We start from the raw sequence: 17,541 nt of genomic DNA on the forward strand, positions 1-17,541 counted from the left end.
TCGTCCCAAAATGTCAAAGTCTGGATTCGATGGCCACGGGTCTCCTTTCGCTTATTCGGCAATCTGCAAGGACCCCCTGCCACGCTGGCAACTCAGAGGAGTCGCTGCCACCGTTACGAGTTAGCTCCCGCTCGCTTCCGTGCGGGCGGTGATAGTAAAACAGGGGACAAAGGAACCTTCTTTTTAGACTTATGTAACGTGCTGCCTAAACGTATAATCGGGTCAATCTAATCCCATTTAAGCAGCTGAAGAGTTCTGCAGCGGAGACGGCCCACATCTCAGACGGGGTATTTTGCGACAACTGCGGGCGGAAATCCTCAAATTGGCTAGCGTTTCGGAGCGGGTTGGACGCAATGTTAGCGTTAGCTTTGGCTCGAGGGATCGTGACTAACATACGGGAGAGTCCAAGACAGAAATAGAAGCGTAAAACTCCATCTCATTTTTGTGGAGTTGGTTAGACTCCGATACTGCATTCATTGGTGGAAAAGTCGATGAATGGTTCCACTTGATGTTCTAGTTTGAAGAAGACCTCCTTAGCCTCGGCTGGTATACCGGCGCAACTTCAATCTAGACCATAATTATACGAAACGTGCATCGAAGCGTCGAAGCCTTACGTGACCACGCTCTCATAGACTGCTGGCAAATACACAAGTCTCGTATAAAGCGCAATTTGCCAAGCAACAAGCGGCAATACTATTGGAATTCTATGGACCTCGGAAACGTTACTGCTTGCAAAACTTAGTCGACAGAATGGGCTCGGCGAATTGCGGCTGCCGGGGTTTCGTTACCGCAGCAAAATCATGTGAACGTCAGTGGATGGACCGTCAGCCACAGGAATCATGCTACACCAAACAGTCGTAATATATCAGCAAGCTCACTCCCAGGGATGAGTGACCTGTGGCACACGAGAGTCTCATATCCCAAGCCATCCTCAATTATGAAGTCATCTGTCTTCTGCTGGCTTTTGCCAGCCCTGGCAGCTTCCCAGACAACTACCACGTCCTCCCTTCCGGCATGGGCCACGGGAGTAGAGACGGAAGATGGTACTTGTGGCGGGACGACTGGCTGGGTGTGTACTCCCACCTGGGGTGCATGTTGCTCCAAAGACGGACTCTGTGGTCGTTCCGCAGCCTTTTGTGGCGAGGGCTGGTAGGTTTCCCTTTATCCCCTTCTTATATTATCGTTATTGGAGCTAAATATTTTATAAGCCAACCTCTAGCGGGAAACTGCAACGCACCTCCAGCCCCTAAACCTGGCCCTGGTAGCCCATCACCAGATGGCTCCTGTGGCGGTACAAATCAGTTTAATTGCACTGGTGCTACTTACGGTGCCTGTTGCTCGTCAAGTGGTTATTGTGGCGACACAACCGGCCACTGTGGTGCGGGGTGTCAGACGTTGTTCGGCACCTGTGCAACGGTAGACGACTCCATCAGCACTGACGGACAGTGCGGAAGCAACGGCAAGACTTGTGAAGGGTCGGCATTTGGCGACTGCTGTTCTTCTGGCGGTTGGTGTGGCGGCTCAGAGACGCACTGCGGAGCTGGTTGCCAAGAGGCTTTTGGTAATTGCACCAGCAACGGAAACAACCCGCCCTCCGGAGACATCTCTATTGATGGCAACTGTGGATCCAATGGCAAGACGTGTCAAGGATCGGCGTTCGGCGACTGCTGTTCGTCCAGTGGCTTCTGTGGAGGTTCAGACGCCTTTTGCGGTGCTGGTTGTCAGACTGGCTTCGGAGTCTGTTCAGCTGCAGCAAATGTTACAACAGATGGCGCATGCGGCAAGAACGGCAAGGTGTGCAAAGGTTCGACATTTGGAGACTGCTGTTCGTCAAATGATTACTGCGGAACTTCAGACACCCACTGTGGAGCCGGTTGTCAATCGTCCTTTGGCGAATGCTCTGCTCCAAGCAACATCTCTACCGATGGGGCCTGCGGCAAGAATGGGAAGATCTGTAAGGGTTCAACTTTTGGTGACTGCTGCTCAGCAAATGGCTTTTGCGGCAAAACCAGCGACCATTGTGCCGCAGGCTGTCAAGCATCGTTCGGGTCATGCGACACTGGCAGTAGCAACATTTCAACTGATGGATCATGTGGAAAGAACGGCAAGACCTGTAAAGGTTCAACTTTCGGAGATTGTTGTTCGTCAGATGGGTTTTGTGGCTCAACCACCACGCATTGCAAGGCCGGATGCCAAACGGCTTTCGGTACGTGTGACGCCAGTGCCAGCGACGTGTCTACCGACGGTGCATGTGGCAAAAATGGCAAAACCTGTAAGGGCTCAACCTTCGGGGACTGTTGTTCGATAGCCAACTATTGTGGCAAGACAACGGACCACTGCGGAACAGGATGTCAAGCTGGGTTTGGGACATGCACTACCGTTACTAATAACATCTCGACTGACGGAGCATGCGGTAAGAATGGCAAGACCTGCAAAGGTTCATCGTATGGGGACTGCTGTTCTGCCAATGGGTACTGCGGTAAAACCGCCGATCATTGCGGCGCTGGTTGCAATACGGCCTTTGGCACCTGCAACAGCGGATCCAGCGGCATCTCCACGGACGGTCTGTGTGGAAGTAAGAATGGCAAGACGTGTGTAGGATCTGGGTTCGGAAACTGTTGTTCGCTTACTGGCAATTGCGGCAGTACTGGAACTCATTGCGGTCAAGGATGGTGAGCTCTGTCCATTTTATGTCCTTCCCTGGACTACTCCGGCCCATATCCCCCAAGGGAGAAACAATGAAGGTTTGCTAACTTGTACAACAGCCAAAAAGGTTCCTCAAGCGCTTGTTTGACAACAAATATCCCTTCGAACGATGGTTCATGCGGAGCGAAGGTCGGCCTCACATGTACAGGCGGCAGCTTCGACGGCAATTGCTGTAGCTCGAACGGCTTCTGTGGGAAGACTACAGGCCACTGCGGCACGGGATGGTGAGTCTCTCCTTTCCAGTCAAACGTACACGTCTGTCACCAAAATCCTAACTCTAAGTAGTCAACGTGGGTATGGAAAATGTAATTAGTTCGCTAAAGCACAAGTCTCGGCGGTGCTTGCCAAAACCTCTTCAAAGCCCATTCAGCAAATTTAAAGGGAAATGCTCGAAGGATTCTACAAAGTAGACAATTTTTGTATTAATGTAATTTATCAAAGCGCCTTACCCGCCCATCAAGGACTCAATATTAAGTCTGCCAAACAAGAATTCGTGAACCTATGATTAACATCAGGAGCGTTCACGCAACATGCCATGAAAGAGAAGCAGAAAAAGCAAAGAGAAAAGGCTTTTAACCACCATGTAATTTCTTTACTAATAGCTTCTTTATATGTCTCTGATCATAATATAGATAGTTGACAATGTGCTTTTCTGGGCTATTTTCTGACAAGTAGCATAGTTTAGAAGATTGAAAGCATTAACAATTTACACACTATGGTTCTTCTAGGCGTTTTTCTTCCATTTAATGAACAATTTGGCCTGTATTCGGACATCGGTCCATAATCGATAGCTGAATTCAAGCCGTAGCCGGGTTTCGGCAACTATCGCACGCTATTATTCGCTACTAAGGTGCAATATTAAATTATTACATCTTATGTATCTGGGATACTACCTTTTACCGAACAATTTCTTGTGCTCCAAACCTTGGCTCTATTCGATTTTTCAGAAATGAAGAAAATATCGACGGCCAACAGCCTCACTTAAGCACTAGCAGAGTTATTAATTATCGAGCACCCAGTTAGATTTCAACAGATAGGGTATTAGACCCTCGGTACCCCTTTTCGAGTATCTGAGCGCATCGGAAACCCAGTCAATCAGCATCCAGTAGCAATTATAGATACGGGAGATATACACTTTCACAACACCATAATGCCACGGACTTGAAGGCAGGCGAAGCCGGGTTGAGCAGTGGAAAGACGATCACACAAAAGGCGCACAGGAGCCGGCGCGAATAATCATAACACTAAAGCATGGAGCACAAAACTATATTCGTGTCGAGGGTCTGCTTATTGGTACGCGTGCCGAGGAGGCGAATCTACAGAGTCACGCTTGACCATGGGTAAGACGGCACAGCATCATAAGTTAATATAGTGGACTCCACATTAGAAGTCCGGAGCGGACTCTCCTATCAGGCGCAGTGACACACTACTGAATTTTGAATAGATTCTGTGGGAGGACGTATGGAAGTCTGCTGGCATACCTAACCTTCGGCCCCAACTCGGGCTGAACTGATCGACTGATTTGCATTGTACTACACCCCCCGTGCTTTAAAGACGCGACCCCTTTGCTACTCGATTCCTGAAATCTTGCAAGTAATAATTCTTTGGAAAGTGCCGGAGACTTTGGGGCAACCAAGGGTAAATCAGCTGGTTGAGTGTTCGCGAGATTGTGTACGCTGTTCTTGTGTAGACGGTGCTGGGTAGGCCAAACTCATTTCTGATCCTCTCGGGCAGGAGTTCCGTGGTGGTGATTCTGGTTGATGGGCCCGTTAGCTGGGCATACAGCCATAAGCCCCATGAAGGGAGGTGACCCGCAGGGTATATGACGTCCTGGCCAACAGCCTTGGCTTCGTCGGTGATTTCGAGTTCCGAAATCGTCTTGTCCCAATACTCCTGAAAGGCTCTTCTGTCCTTGGGCCACTTGTCAGGGGGCACGCGTAAACCAGTTGCCATGACCGAAAATTCCTTGTATGCCCGGTCGGCCGTTTTATCGTCGAGTTTGCCAAACACCTCTTCGTATCCTACGATGAGACTCCAATAGGTAGTTGCCGCAACCCACAGCTGTAAATCGACATCATTCGCGTCATAGTCTGGGCCCTTCACGCGCGAGTGCGCTCGGTGTGTCGCGTCCGTCACGATTCGACGTTCTTCTTGGTTTCCAAACGCCATTGCGTAGATATAGACTATGCTCCTCCGGGCACGCTCGACTGGACGCCTAGTGAAACTGCTGTGCGCAGAAACACCGAGGCCGACACCTTTGCTTGCGATTTGAAGCAGAACAGCTGCCGTACCGCCATTCATGGAGCAGCTTTCAGCTACTATTTTCTGGATTATTGGCGACTGTTCCAGAATTGGATCGTTGTAGCGACCCCATTTTCCTTCCTCTACAGCCTTGTCGCCGGCTGTTGAGGTGGTGCGCAGTGTCACTGTGTTGCTCATGTTGACTGTGGACGTAAACATGAGGCAAAGCAGACCAAGCAGGACCGAGTCCTACGGCTTATATCTTTCCATGCGATCGGACAGCCTTTCTCGGCCGAAACAACGAAAGATCATCCGGCTGTGGCAGACCGTTATGGTGGCCAAAATGCGGGGCAGTCCTTGCAAGTATATGACCTCAAATAACAATCCGAGAGCCGAGGCTGAGGAAACCACCTCTTCAGGTAGGAACTTCATGGCCAAGAAGCTTCGAAACACCGTTTGGCCACCTGCCATATCTGAGCGGGTGCCCGGAGCACGCTCGGGTTCCCGGGGACTTGCAATGACCCGAAATGCACCACCACTCAGAAGGGCCTCGACGGGACTCTCCTAGGCCACCTGCGCAGTTCTTTGTCCGACTGCTCTCCAGCCGCGAACGACATTCATAGGCCAATAACCGTTATTCTCGGCTACCATACTGCTATCATAGCATCTTTGACGGCAAAGACAGCCAGCAGTAGTTCTGATGCGTACCACTGGAACAAGTGTGCTGCATTTCAAGTATACCTGGACCAATGCTAGCGACGACATCGTAATGATAATTCGGCGTTTGGGTCGATCGAGAACTCCCTCCTGTGTTACATGATAAAGTTGCATTACGTGAACCGCGAGACTCCGCAGGCGACCGCTAAGTTGGCTGGACTCCGGGGGCTAGGGAGCTGACTTCAAACCTGGCGATGTATAACGGCCAACATCTCGTAGTCTACGAGGCCAGTCTCTTTGCTATCGGCGAGGCGCAGTTTCCATCCTTGAATGCCTTCAAAGCACCTGGCAAAGTCTGACCAGTCACACTTGGGACCCAGCCAAAGGACAGTCTGGAGAATGCCATCGCCATTACGGGCAAATGTATTGATATACCTTGTCACCAAATCTGGGCTTCTTGGGTACACAAACATTAATGCCGTGGCCTCTACAGCTCGTGGTGACAGATCCCACGTGCCTTTGACGGTAGAGTAGTTGGGTTCCGGAAGATAACGGTTCAGTAATTGTGAGGCCGAAGATGATCCTGGCTGAAAGACCTCAACACCCTCTATGTAGAGTTCCGAGTTGGCTGTAGACCAATGCTCTAGTAACAAGGCTTCCAACAGACCAGAGCCACTACCAATTGATAAGAGGAGCTTGTCCGCCCCGGTACTGTCACCAACGTCAAGAAACAGAGTGATGGCATTGAGGAGCGTTGTTGACAGACTGAGGCAGCAGTCGGAGTGGCGAACAGCTGTTTCGCTAAGCCGAACAAGCTCAGAGCCTACCATTTCGTCGCGTGTGAGGAGGTGGTCAGAAGAAGCCCCAGAAGAAGCCCTGGTGATGCTGAAAGGATCTGGGCTGGCAGAAAGTTGCAGGAAAAACAAATCTTGCACCCAGCGCACTTGGTCCGTGCATAAACGTCCATCAGCATTCCAGGTTACAACTAAGCTTTTGACATTGCGGACTACGTTCATCCCTCACGATGCACTACCGGTACAAGTTGGTAACTCTCCGGGCGTTGCTCGCTATCATCCAGTATTTCCCGGGCTGGGGCGTTCCCCCAGGCCTCAGAAAGTTTGCTCACTCCAGCAGCGATCAGCACCATGGCCGCCGTGGCCAGAACTCCCCACTGTCCCACAGCATTTGGGGGCTCCGCGGCCGGAAGGTGAACTACTTCTTCCAAACCCCAACCCACAAGGGCAAAATAGGTGCACACACTCAGACCCTGAATTATTCGATCAGCCAGACAACTGAGGCATACTGACTGTGTCTCCATGTTGCGCACCCACCAGAACCAAGTCAATCGCGACAGCAGGCGCCTTATCTGACTCCAGATTTGGGACCGAATTTTGTGTTGTTTATGTATCTTGCCTCGCCTACGCAGCGCCAGTACTACTACGGAAAGGACTGCATACAGCAGCCAGAATCCGACGCCAATCCCTCTGCGGACAATGTCGACGTACCTGTTGGTCAACGAAGCTTGATATACGCCGATCTCGTTAGCTTGACGACCTAGGTATTCATCTCGTGCGAAACAGGCGTATATGCACCTTGGCCCGCGGGTCGAATTGCGGTATAGCATGTCGTCCAGATCAACACTCCAGTCCACATTCCAGGAACCAGCTTGGTATGAAGAGCCAGGAAGTGGTTCCGAATAACCCCCTGAACAGATGCGGTAGTTAATGTTGGGGTTCGTGATAATCAGGTTGAAGAAAACGTGACCAACAGCGAGCAGTGCTGCCCAGATCACGAGGATAGACCGTGCCTTAGTGGTTTTAAATGTCGACGACCATTCGAACATTGGGACTATTGTGAGCAGACCTGCACCAACGAGTAGACCGGCGGGGATGTAATCCGGGTCATGAGTACTGCGGCATATGGCTATCGCAGCATCACTTTGCTCGATGCTGAATCGCTCACAGTAGTTTCTCTGCGCGTCTTCAGCCAGACGGTTGTTGTACGCAAATAATACGACAAGGTGGACGGACGCAACCCCAGAATACGTCATGACTGACGCTGCAATGGCTTCAGACAACCGTGTGACCTTTCGCAGCAGGACTGTCACCGGCAGCAACAAAAAGTATAGTGAGACAGCAGTAAGCCCGTATTGACCACTGACAGGGAATCCACAGGTGATGGCTTCGGCTGTAAATGTCGCGGCAGCGATCCGTTGTGGCGCATCACGCTGAAAGTCTGTAGGGATATACAGGAATGGTATGCTCAGAGCACTGAACGCCAGGATGCTGGACATGATGAGGCTTAGGGCTGCTCTTTGAGCCCACTCTCCTATCCGTCTCCAAGTGGCTTGAAGCATCATTTAACTTAGAGGAAAAATTCGAGCCTTTGGACGAATATTTCGTGGGATTCCAAGCCCATATGGAAAATTCTTATTACTTGGAGCAGAATTGAAGGTGACACTCTTAATTGCCTGCCAGAGACTTGCCCGAGATGCAGGTCCTACTATATATCTAAGGATGGTATACCAAGCAGAGAGCTTGCTGATGAGGTGCCAAGTCATCGGCTAGGTTCCCTTCGGCTCACATAGGGACAGGGATCTGTTCAGCCTTGCTAAGTGTGTCGGGTCCTCATGTTACCGAACCATGACATCGTGGGGGTCGGGTTCGGTAACGGAAGTTGTTATAGTGTTCCACAGCACACCACATGCCCTTGGCTAGAATTTCAGAAGCCACTAGATCCTCCTAGGAGAAAGGCCTCAATAGAAGAGCATCCTGATGATTGGATACAGTGCGCTCTATGGGCTGCCAACTACAAATCAATCAAGCAGCGAAATGAGAGCCAAACGGCTGCAAACTGTGGTTGCTGCATTTTTAGTCCATGGCTTATGCGGCAGCTCCTGCGAATTGCTTTTAATCCCAATCGCTGATCTATACCCTGGCCCGGTGTACACACCTTCGAGTTAGGCTGAACGTGTGCCGAGCATACCTGGCCTTGGTCTGGCCACCAGGGGCGTGGGAGCTGAACAGTCACCTGACAGCGATGAAATATTGAACTAATAGCATAAGCACGTATGCATAACAACTGGGCGCGTCGTTTGTTCAGAAACAATCGGATACAAACAGGTAACGGCCTCTTCCTACGATATATTACCAATATAATGATACCACCAAGCTGACTGATGAAGCAAACGTTGCATGTATCTATCTACAGGCGCAACTGATCCAGCTGCATAGAATCAAAAGCAAAGGCGCACTTTGGAAACAACTCTGTTCCATCCACCTACAGGTTCCGTGCCTAGGAGTTCTCGCACGGCACTGATATACCGGTAGTCTGATAGACGCCAGCTGATTCTAGCTGGATGTAGACAGCCGCATAGCACGTTGCAAACACGGTCTACCTGACTTGGCGTTTTGATGAACGCCAGTCGAAGTGGAGTAGGGAATTGGTGGTAGCATGTCTTGGCAAAATAAATTCACATTGCGCCGAGTATGACATCTCAGATATAGTTTGTGTCTATAGGAAAGAGACAGACAACGAGCAAAACGAAGGAAAAAAGTTGAAGGTGCAGTGCGAATTCACTTTTTGCAAGTGACACATTGATGCGGTGAAGGTGGATCGAACACCTGACCTCCAGATAACAGAGACTGTAAGTGTGACTTCAGTCTGGCGCTCTCCCAACTGAGCTATCCCCGCTGAGGTTGAAATGTCCGTGGTTATGTCATGACATGACGCTAGCTCAGCAAGGATTTCATCCGTCCATCCACCGAACTATGTTAAAAAGCCCCGTTCACGTAAGCTCAGTCATGTATGGTAATATCTATAGGTTGTTCGCTTCGATACATGCTCCTAGAGTCTGCGAATCATCTGCATCAACGACTCTCATGGCCTCAACTGACTCAAGTCGTAGGAATAGTGTGTGTTGACAAGGAAGCAATCAAGCCAGCGGCTGAGGCGTCGCACGCGTTCCTATATGCGTGACATGTCTGGCTAGAACATGGCACTTGCTCATGGCTCGTCATAAAGAACAGATCGCGGGGGATCGACGGTATGCCGCATGAAAAAGGTTCAATGGAATCGTATTGTAGGCAGTGGTACGGAGTAGAGGCGTTTCGATAGAGGTGCACCTGAACTGCCTTCATTCATTACCCTGTGAGCACCGGCTATCAGTGTTGCGACTAGTTGAAATGGCTTCCAAGAATCAAGATCGCCGGCATATGATGTACGCGTACGCTGACGTGATGCGGAATGCGCAGTAAAACCTGCGAACCTGCGTGAGGTAGCGCAAGGCTGGGCAGAGAGCAAGATGCAGTGTTTTGGGATACGAATCCTTGCCCCTAGTGGCTGGGTGGCCATTGTTGGATTAGTGCTGGAGACGCCCCAGAGGGGAGGCAGCCCGTAGGGCCAGGCGGGCGCCCCGGGCGTCATGTGGGCGAGTGCTGCTGGACTTGCCGGGAGAATTAACGTTAAGCCTCTCCATATTCTGTTCAAAGCTCACTTGAATACGCGAAACCATCAGGCAGCCTCCATGGACCCTGGGCAAGATCTCTTATTCCATAACCAGGATGGCGTCTCCGGTTTTGTGAGGCCATTTTTTGTACTCTCTGTCTTTTCAGAATCACCGGCCACTGGTCTCAGATCGAGTGATTGAGTTGCCCGGGTGGACCGACCGATCTGGCTGCCGACCCCAATATTTTCTCGTGCTAGCTGGTTGTCAGCCAGCAGTGCCACCGCCCCAGGGCGAATCACAGGCTGGACTTCGGGCTTTGAGCCTCGCCAGCGCCACCAGATCAGCAATGGCAGCGACCCATTGCCGTCTAACTGGGCCTGCGCCTCGCTGTGACCTGCTGCCTTGATCCCACGCCACTTGCGGGCCGTCTGCACCACCTATTCTTAGCTACCCGACTCCGTATACTAGTGCTTAGATGAGGCTCGAGTCCGACGAGACGCAGATAAAAGACGTTGCCCTCTCAGTGACCAAATCCCTCTCGTTACACATCACATCTACATCCAGAAGCATCCAAGTCTTGATAGAACTCTCCTAGTTTCTGCTTTTCTTTTCTTCGATACCAAACACTCGCTTGCAAGGAATCATCACTATCATCATGCGTACCTCGGTCATTCTCGCCTCGGCCGCCGCCCTCGCCGGCACAGCACTCGCTACCCCCAGCGCAAAGATTACCGTCGAAGCATCACACAGCGGAATCAACAACACATCAAAGGAGTTCATCACCGTGCCCATCGGCCCTGTCTACACCAACTCGCAGGCTCTGGCTGCTGTTTCGAAGCTGTCTTTGACGGGGGCCGACGGTGTGGCGCTTGAGAGCATCACCTGCACGCCATACCACGCCACGAACGGTACCGGATCTGGCGGCCTGCCTTTCACTAGCAGCAAGCCATCACTCCTTTCCACCAACACTGTTCAAGTTGGCAGCATTGTCTGCAAGGTCACCAGCGGCTCCTCTACTGGCACCATCTCGGCACCGGCTCCCGGTTCCACGGGTTCGGCCGGCAACAACCCTTCCAACGGTACCACGACGCTCTTGACCACTTACACACCAACTTCCGCTCCCACATCAGCACCCACCAGCTCCTCGCCACCGGGGACTAATGGTGCCATGAGCAGTGTCAATATCCCGTACACGATGTCGGCGCTGCTCCTGGGAGCCGCGGCCTTCATGTTCGCCATGTAATTATTTCATGGAACTTTTGAGTTGATGATACATTAGACTTTGGGCCGGAGACAATTTTGTATAGAGCCACGACATCACGTTTGCATTGCGCATGGGTTTACAATTAGAAAGGCGTTGACCCTCAACACGGGTACATCAATTTGGCATAGCGTTAGCTTAATACGGCGTCAGCTTAATACCATAATATAAACGATTTACTGATACTATTCGCTTTGATGAAATGTCTTTTGTGGCTTTGAGAGACATCTCCTACTTCTTTCCAGATCCCTTTCAGGCGCGAACACATCTATAGTATTGTATAAGCTGCCTCCGGATCTCCAATACCATCTTTGTACTTTTTCAATACATAGCCCAACCCTGGAAGGAGAGGTTAGTATCAGTTCAGCCCTTGGCCACCCAAGAATTAAGGATAAACTTTACTTACGCCACTGACGCTGATGACTTGGCCCGTCACCCATGCCATATCTGCGTCGGCCAATGAAGCTACCACGCCCGCGACCTCCTCCACCGTGCCCAGGCGGTTTTGCAGGGGCGTCTGCTTCTTCTGCATCTCAACGATCTCTTTCGGTATATTGTCCAACATTTCGCTCTGCACCGGGCCGGGATTGACACAGTTCACCGTCGTCCCGTTCCCGCCGAGCTCCGCGGCCCAGCACCTTGTCAGCCCTTCCAGCGCCGCCTTGGACGAGCAGTAGAGACTCAGTTCTTTGAACCCCGCGCGCGCACCAACGGAGCCGATGTTTATGATCCGGGCCCCCGGATTTAGGTGGGGCAACAGGGCTTGCGTGAGTAGGATGACACCCCGGACGTTTAGATCGTAGACAGCGTCGTAGTCGTCTACGGTCAGCTCGGCCAGGGATCTCACGCGCTCCAGGCCGGCATTATTGACGAGGATGTCGACATGTGGGTCGTCGTGGGTCCACGCCCGAAGGGAAGAGATGACTTCCTTGGCGCCATCAACGCTGCTCAAATCGGCGCGCACGCAGTGCGCTGCTGGCTTATGCGGGAGCGATTGGATCTTGTGTGCGAGAGCCTTTACCTTGGTTTCGCTACTGGGCGACGTATATGCCAGCGCGACCTGCCATTCCCATCAGTCTATTATATTCGGAATCAACCTGCACGAGAGATTATATACCGAAGCTCCGCGACGAGCAAATTCAAATGCGATGCCCTCACCAATTCCCCTCGAGGCACCGGTCACGAGCGCCAGCTTTCCGATCAGCGGAAGTTGAAATTCGTGCGTTGGAGTTGCCATGACTTATGAAAGGGTGTAGCTCGCTTCGTATTCAATTGTGCGGTCTGAAGCAATACAGTTTATCAATAAAACGTCTTGCCTCCATCGACTGGGTCATGATTCGGGTCCCGCTGTCTGTTTCAGGTCGAATATCAAATCCGATCGCTATTCATACATCGCCGAAATCCTGGAATCGGCGTTGTCGATAATCGCCGATTGACGTCGTCGTGCAGTCTTGGCGCTCCTACAAACAGCATTGCGGCCGCATAGTGGAACTGCCAGGTGCAATTTAAATCAGCAAAGAACTTCCTACAAATCACAATTGAGCCGGACTAGTTTCCACAATCAGTATCGAACCTCGGACTAGTGACATACTTGTGTCTATAATCTCAGGCATTCAATATGGTCAATGGTAAGGCCCAAGCCCCAGAATTTTTGGTTCCAATTGGGTTGACACGCAGTGGTCGGGCGCTACTTCCTCAAGTCTCAAAGAAATCGGTGCTATTAGTCTCGACTCCTGTTGGCTATAGCTGAAAGCTAGATCCAGTATAGTAAGCCCACAGAGACATAGAGAATGCTCTGCGGGATAGACTGCCGTAAGCGCTTCTACCGCGCGCGTGTGTCCGTAAGCGAGCAACGGTTCAACGTTGTTTCTAAAGTCCACCGAGTAACAATATAGGAGGAAAGAGAGCGAGGCGCTCAAAATTCCGATACTACTCGTCTTTTCATTCACAAGAAATCCCCCCAGGCATGGATCAAACATTCATCGTGATAAGGACGCTTTGATATTAGAGGTAAAGTCACTGTACTGACAACCATCCTGTGCAACTGCAACTACAAACGACAAGACATCAGGTTTTCGCATATCATTGCAAGCCACTCTCGCGTCCTGTTGCCGTCTTTCAAAAGCAACAGCCATGGTTTAGAGTTCAGTCAGCTCGCACTTATCTCGTGCGAAGCGATGCTGTAGATTAGGCAATGTCGGAGTAAATCGTTCCGCGCACCCAAGATAGGTCTGTGAGGCTCATATTGTGCACAAGACCGTAGGATTGCCTGCCCCACAACTCCAACGGGTCGCTCTTTATTAAAATACCATGCATTGTGGGTAACTCGTTACTCTGTGCCTCTCGCTTAAGATGCAAGAACATTCTCTAACTTGCTCAAACCTCCCTTAATTATTCGTTACGAGCAGGTATTGCAAACCGCCGATTCGATTTCGCTTTCGAAGATGGGAACGACGCCCGCTTAGTCAAGACCATTGAGGCTTTATAAATGCCATTGTCGCCATACATCCTACTCTTGCCATTGTTCAGAGTTTAACCCATTTCGAAGTTTGACCAGTTCATCAAAACATAGAGTGCCGCCATGTCGATTCCAACCGGTATTGGGCTCCAGAAACGTTGCGAATGCAGAATGGTATGACTTACTGAGACTACAGTACCTCTCCGCATTGCGGTCGTGTTGTTCCCAGCACTAACGGCCCTCGATGTCTTCGGGCCCCTGAACGCTTTGAACCTCCTGTCAATTCAGCATTCCATGACCCTATCTTTGCTTTCGACAGACTTGAAACCCGTCAGCATTGACCGTACAATCATCGATGGTGTGTACCAGGGCATGCCAAGCTGGCAGTCTCCAAATTTCACGCAACTCGTCCTGCCTACGCATACTTTCGACGACGCCCCTGACTTCGACGTAATAATGGTGCCTGGCGGATCAGGAACCCGTAACTTGAATCTAACCAAGCCGCACGTGGATTGGCTTCAGGGGCGTATGGACGATCCGAACCTGCAGTATATGATGACCGTGTGCACGGGCACGTCCCTACTTGCGAGAACGGGCAAGATTGCTGGGAAGAATGCAACAACCAACAAAGCAGCGTTCAACTGGGTTAAAACTGTGGAGCATGCCGAAGATGTGAACTGGATCGCCAAGGCACGCTGGGTCGTCGATGGAAACCTATGGACAAGTTCAGGAGTCAGTGCCGGAACTGATATGACGTTGGGGTGGATTGAACATGTCTATGGCAGGAACGAGAGCGAAAGGATCAGAATACAGTTGGAATGGGTTTCCTTGAATCAGACGGATGATCCATTTGCAGAGATATATGGCCTAGTGTAAACGATCGCGTATACGCGATATAACTCTGTAAATCCTCCAACGGTATCAATGCCATTGATCGCATCATGCCATTTTACGAACCACAACTAGAACAGTTATTTTAAGTGAACAGTGGTGCTGGTAGATTGGGATAAACATACTACGAGGCGGCAAAAATCAGAACGTGGACATCGAGTAAATACGGCGCCGCCTATAATGCCAGACATCCTGCAGTAATTATATATGGTCCGGTGTGAGGTGGTGAAGCCTAAACTATGCGGCTGTTTTATATATGATACGTAAGAACTGGTTCGCTCCATTGAAGCCACGGAACTTACTTATTGCTTTTGCAAGACAAGCGTTACCATCGACCGTGACGGCACATTCACACTCGCTGTTCCGTCGTTGATCGAAGAAGCCAAAACGTCCAAATCATGTGAGTTATCGGTAATGTATGCCGTGGCATTACCGACCTTGAAGCTGTCTCCTCCACTTGCTTTCACCGTCAGTGCGGCTGATGCTGATCCCGTGTTGATAAACTGCACCGCAACCGCTCCATCGGTATTCCGGAAGGCCGAGGTCTTGACCCCTGATTTGGCACCGGAAACGCCGACTCTGACAGCGCCAGGCCGCACGAAGCGGCTCCATTGCCCAAAAGCCCACAACCGTTTTGACGGAATGACATTATTCCCATCAATACGCACGAGTTTGGAATTCGTGTTGCCACCCTGAACCCCGATCCAGTATAGGTAGGCTGAGCAGTTGGCATTTACCACAGCTGTGTATATGCTGTTGGCCCACGTCATCCCCTCGCCGGCGCCGCCACTCGAGTACCAGGCAGCCTGCCACGCCCCGTTGAGATCCGCCGCCTCGGTCTGCCACACGGGGTGCTTAGTGTTCATGGGTGATCCTGGGGAAGAAGTATATGCATGTGCTGTGATGGTGGAAAGATACTGGTCTACAGACGATAATTGGCCCAACATGCCAGCTTGGCTCGACCACCCTTCCGTGTCGCAACAGTTGATCCCAACATGCGAGAGGTTGGATTTCTGCAGCGTTGGGCCAAGTATCTTGATGAAATCGGAAGCTTGCGTGCCTGACGATCGCATGGATGCGTAGCTCGTTCTTTGTCTCGTCAGTAAGCATTTAGCTCCCCTTATTCAAGACCTGCCGGCGCACATGATGGCAGGAGACTCACGTCAGATCTGGCTCGTTCAAGAAGCCAAGATGCGTAATATTGACGCCTTCTTGCGCGTAGAACTTCACATATTGCACGAGATAATCCGCATACGCCTGTCTCCAGTCACCACTCGAGCAGGTCGCACCGCTGACTCCGCACAAGCTACCGCCGTTGGCATCGTTCCCATTTGTCTTCATATATCCTGGCGCGGACCATGCATCGGCGTAGATGGTTCGCACACCGCGCTTGACAGCCTCCTGGGATACCCACAGCTGCTTGTTGTCGCTGCCATCCCAGGTGTAGATCAGCGGCTTGGATGGGCTGCCGGGCGATTTTGGCGCAATGCTGACCATGTGATCGGAGCTCATGTCGGGAGATGATCCAATTCCATTACGTAGGATCGACAGCCCAGCACCTGAAGTCCTGCTAAACAAAAGGTCGAGCGCTTGCTGCTGTTTGTCCTCGGACAGCTTTGACATTTGCACGGCACGCTGGAAAGCCTCAGAACATCCGAAACCATCAATCTGTTGATAGGTCTGGTCCAAGTTTACGGTTACTGTTGTTGTGGACTGTCTCGCCCTCAACGGTTTGCTCGAGTTGGCAAAAGCCCCGAGGGGAACTAGGAGGGTGAGAATATGCCCGCGCATCGCAAAATACATTCAGAAAGCATCGCAGATATCTCAGGAATACAGAATAGAGGACTAGGGCAAATAAGTGGAGAAATGCTAGCAGTAGCATTTATATATGCGATCACGGTCCCATACCTCCGTGGTTTTGGTCGTATTATTTACACACTTAGTGTTGCAGGTACCATACACTGTATACAGATTCTAATGCGGAAGGACGGCTGATATAATGAGCCGGCACATCTACATTGAAGCAACAACGGAGGTAATTTGCTCGGTCTTTTGGTCTGCGCCTGGCCTGTCCACCTCGTGATGGAAAATGGCAAAAGGGCGCGGCTAAATTTGTTGCGGCACTCAGTGCCACACACACAATTTTCCCCATGGGCCAAGACTTGCACGAACTCGCCATGGCTGACAACCGGCAACGAGCTCTGACTCTTCACATGATACAATAAACTATTCACCATTGCAAGCGTATACTCTCCTCAGACAATGAAAACGTAGTGCGATGTTCTGCTAGCACTACAACTGTATATTTTCAACCTATCTAGCCCTATCAGCTTTACAACACGTGGCTGAAACTTCCCACCCTCTTTGCGAAATGGTACTTTAGTGGTATTGGCTCTTCAAGCACACTCCTCGCAAGAGTAAGCAAGGATCATGTCAGCAACCAAGTTACTGGTTGCAGATGGAAACCTCGCTCTAGGAGGCTGTGATAAAGCTTGAGAAAGAGATCCTTTTGGAATTCTAATTATACCAACAAGCCACTGCAACTCTATATTAATCTAAGTCCCTCCTGGATTATGCGGGCAAAATACTCGTTTCATGGTAGTTGAAGTTCTAAGCAGATATGTGAAGGAGTAGGGAGATACTCGGAGGTACTATGGCGGCTGTAAAACGATGATGCCGAGTCTCTGGATTGGCTACATTGTCAAAGGTCTCATATTATCCTCCAGGCTTATACTTGCGGCTTGAGTTGTCCTTAGACGCTGAGAATTCATCTTTCGGCCTAGGAAAATAGTTTCGAGTCACGCGGCACTTCCAAATGCAACCCTAGAACGACGTCTGCTTAAAGCGTCGAGAATGTCTTGTCAATATTGCGAGTACATC

At 50.8% G+C, this 17,541-nt stretch overlaps 8 protein-coding genes across 8 annotated transcripts; 3 read left to right on the forward strand and 5 right to left on the reverse strand.

Annotated features, from left to right (window-relative positions):
* Positions 1 to 937: 937 nt before the first annotated feature.
* JN550_002401 (uncharacterized protein) lies at positions 938 to 2,794 on the forward strand (the record flags this gene model as incomplete). The annotated part of the gene is made up of 6 exons (XM_049313693.1): positions 938 to 1,149; positions 1,209 to 1,794; positions 1,856 to 2,206; positions 2,419 to 2,575; positions 2,646 to 2,672; positions 2,766 to 2,794. 6 exons carry the CDS (start codon positions 938 to 940, stop codon positions 2,792 to 2,794), a joined length of 1,362 nt encoding a protein of 453 aa, XP_049175692.1.
* A 1,460-nt stretch (positions 2,795 to 4,254) lies between these two features.
* Positions 4,255 to 5,145, reverse strand: JN550_002402 (uncharacterized protein; the record flags this gene model as incomplete). Its single annotated transcript, XM_049313694.1, has 1 exon — positions 4,255 to 5,145. The coding sequence occupies one exon, from the start codon at positions 5,143 to 5,145 to the stop codon at positions 4,255 to 4,257; it is 891 nt and encodes a 296-aa protein (XP_049175693.1).
* A 701-nt stretch (positions 5,146 to 5,846) lies between these two features.
* Positions 5,847 to 6,434, reverse strand: JN550_002403 (uncharacterized protein; the record flags this gene model as incomplete). The annotated part of the gene is made up of 1 exon (XM_049313695.1): positions 5,847 to 6,434. The coding sequence occupies one exon, from the start codon at positions 6,432 to 6,434 to the stop codon at positions 5,847 to 5,849; it is 588 nt and encodes a 195-aa protein (XP_049175694.1).
* Positions 6,435 to 6,616: 182 nt separating this feature from the next.
* JN550_002404 (uncharacterized protein) lies at positions 6,617 to 7,897 on the reverse strand (the record flags this gene model as incomplete). Its single annotated transcript, XM_049313696.1, has 1 exon — positions 6,617 to 7,897. The coding sequence occupies one exon, from the start codon at positions 7,895 to 7,897 to the stop codon at positions 6,617 to 6,619; it is 1,281 nt and encodes a 426-aa protein (XP_049175695.1).
* A 2,809-nt stretch (positions 7,898 to 10,706) lies between these two features.
* Positions 10,707 to 11,294, forward strand: JN550_002405 (uncharacterized protein; the record flags this gene model as incomplete). Its single annotated transcript, XM_049313697.1, has 1 exon — positions 10,707 to 11,294. One exon carries the CDS (start codon positions 10,707 to 10,709, stop codon positions 11,292 to 11,294), a length of 588 nt encoding a protein of 195 aa, XP_049175696.1.
* Positions 11,295 to 11,633: 339 nt separating this feature from the next.
* JN550_002406 (uncharacterized protein) lies at positions 11,634 to 12,549 on the reverse strand (the record flags this gene model as incomplete). Its single annotated transcript, XM_049313698.1, has 3 exons — positions 11,634 to 11,651; positions 11,719 to 12,372; positions 12,430 to 12,549. 3 exons carry the CDS (start codon positions 12,547 to 12,549, stop codon positions 11,634 to 11,636), a joined length of 792 nt encoding a protein of 263 aa, XP_049175697.1.
* A 1,344-nt stretch (positions 12,550 to 13,893) lies between these two features.
* On the forward strand, positions 13,894 to 14,646 carry JN550_002407 (uncharacterized protein; the record flags this gene model as incomplete). The annotated part of the gene is made up of 2 exons (XM_049313699.1): positions 13,894 to 13,909; positions 13,967 to 14,646. 2 exons carry the CDS (start codon positions 13,894 to 13,896, stop codon positions 14,644 to 14,646), a joined length of 696 nt encoding a protein of 231 aa, XP_049175698.1.
* A 317-nt stretch (positions 14,647 to 14,963) lies between these two features.
* Positions 14,964 to 16,452, reverse strand: JN550_002408 (uncharacterized protein; the record flags this gene model as incomplete). Its single annotated transcript, XM_049313700.1, has 2 exons — positions 14,964 to 15,750; positions 15,824 to 16,452. 2 exons carry the CDS (start codon positions 16,450 to 16,452, stop codon positions 14,964 to 14,966), a joined length of 1,416 nt encoding a protein of 471 aa, XP_049175699.1.
* Between the last annotated feature and the right edge of the window lie 1,089 nt (positions 16,453 to 17,541).

This window comes from Neoarthrinium moseri (assembly GCF_022829205.1).
Source record: "Neoarthrinium moseri strain CBS 164.80 chromosome Unknown scaffold5_Wmoseri_CBS_16480, whole genome shotgun sequence".
NCBI classification, from domain to species: domain Eukaryota; kingdom Fungi; phylum Ascomycota; class Sordariomycetes; order Amphisphaeriales; family Apiosporaceae; genus Neoarthrinium; species Neoarthrinium moseri.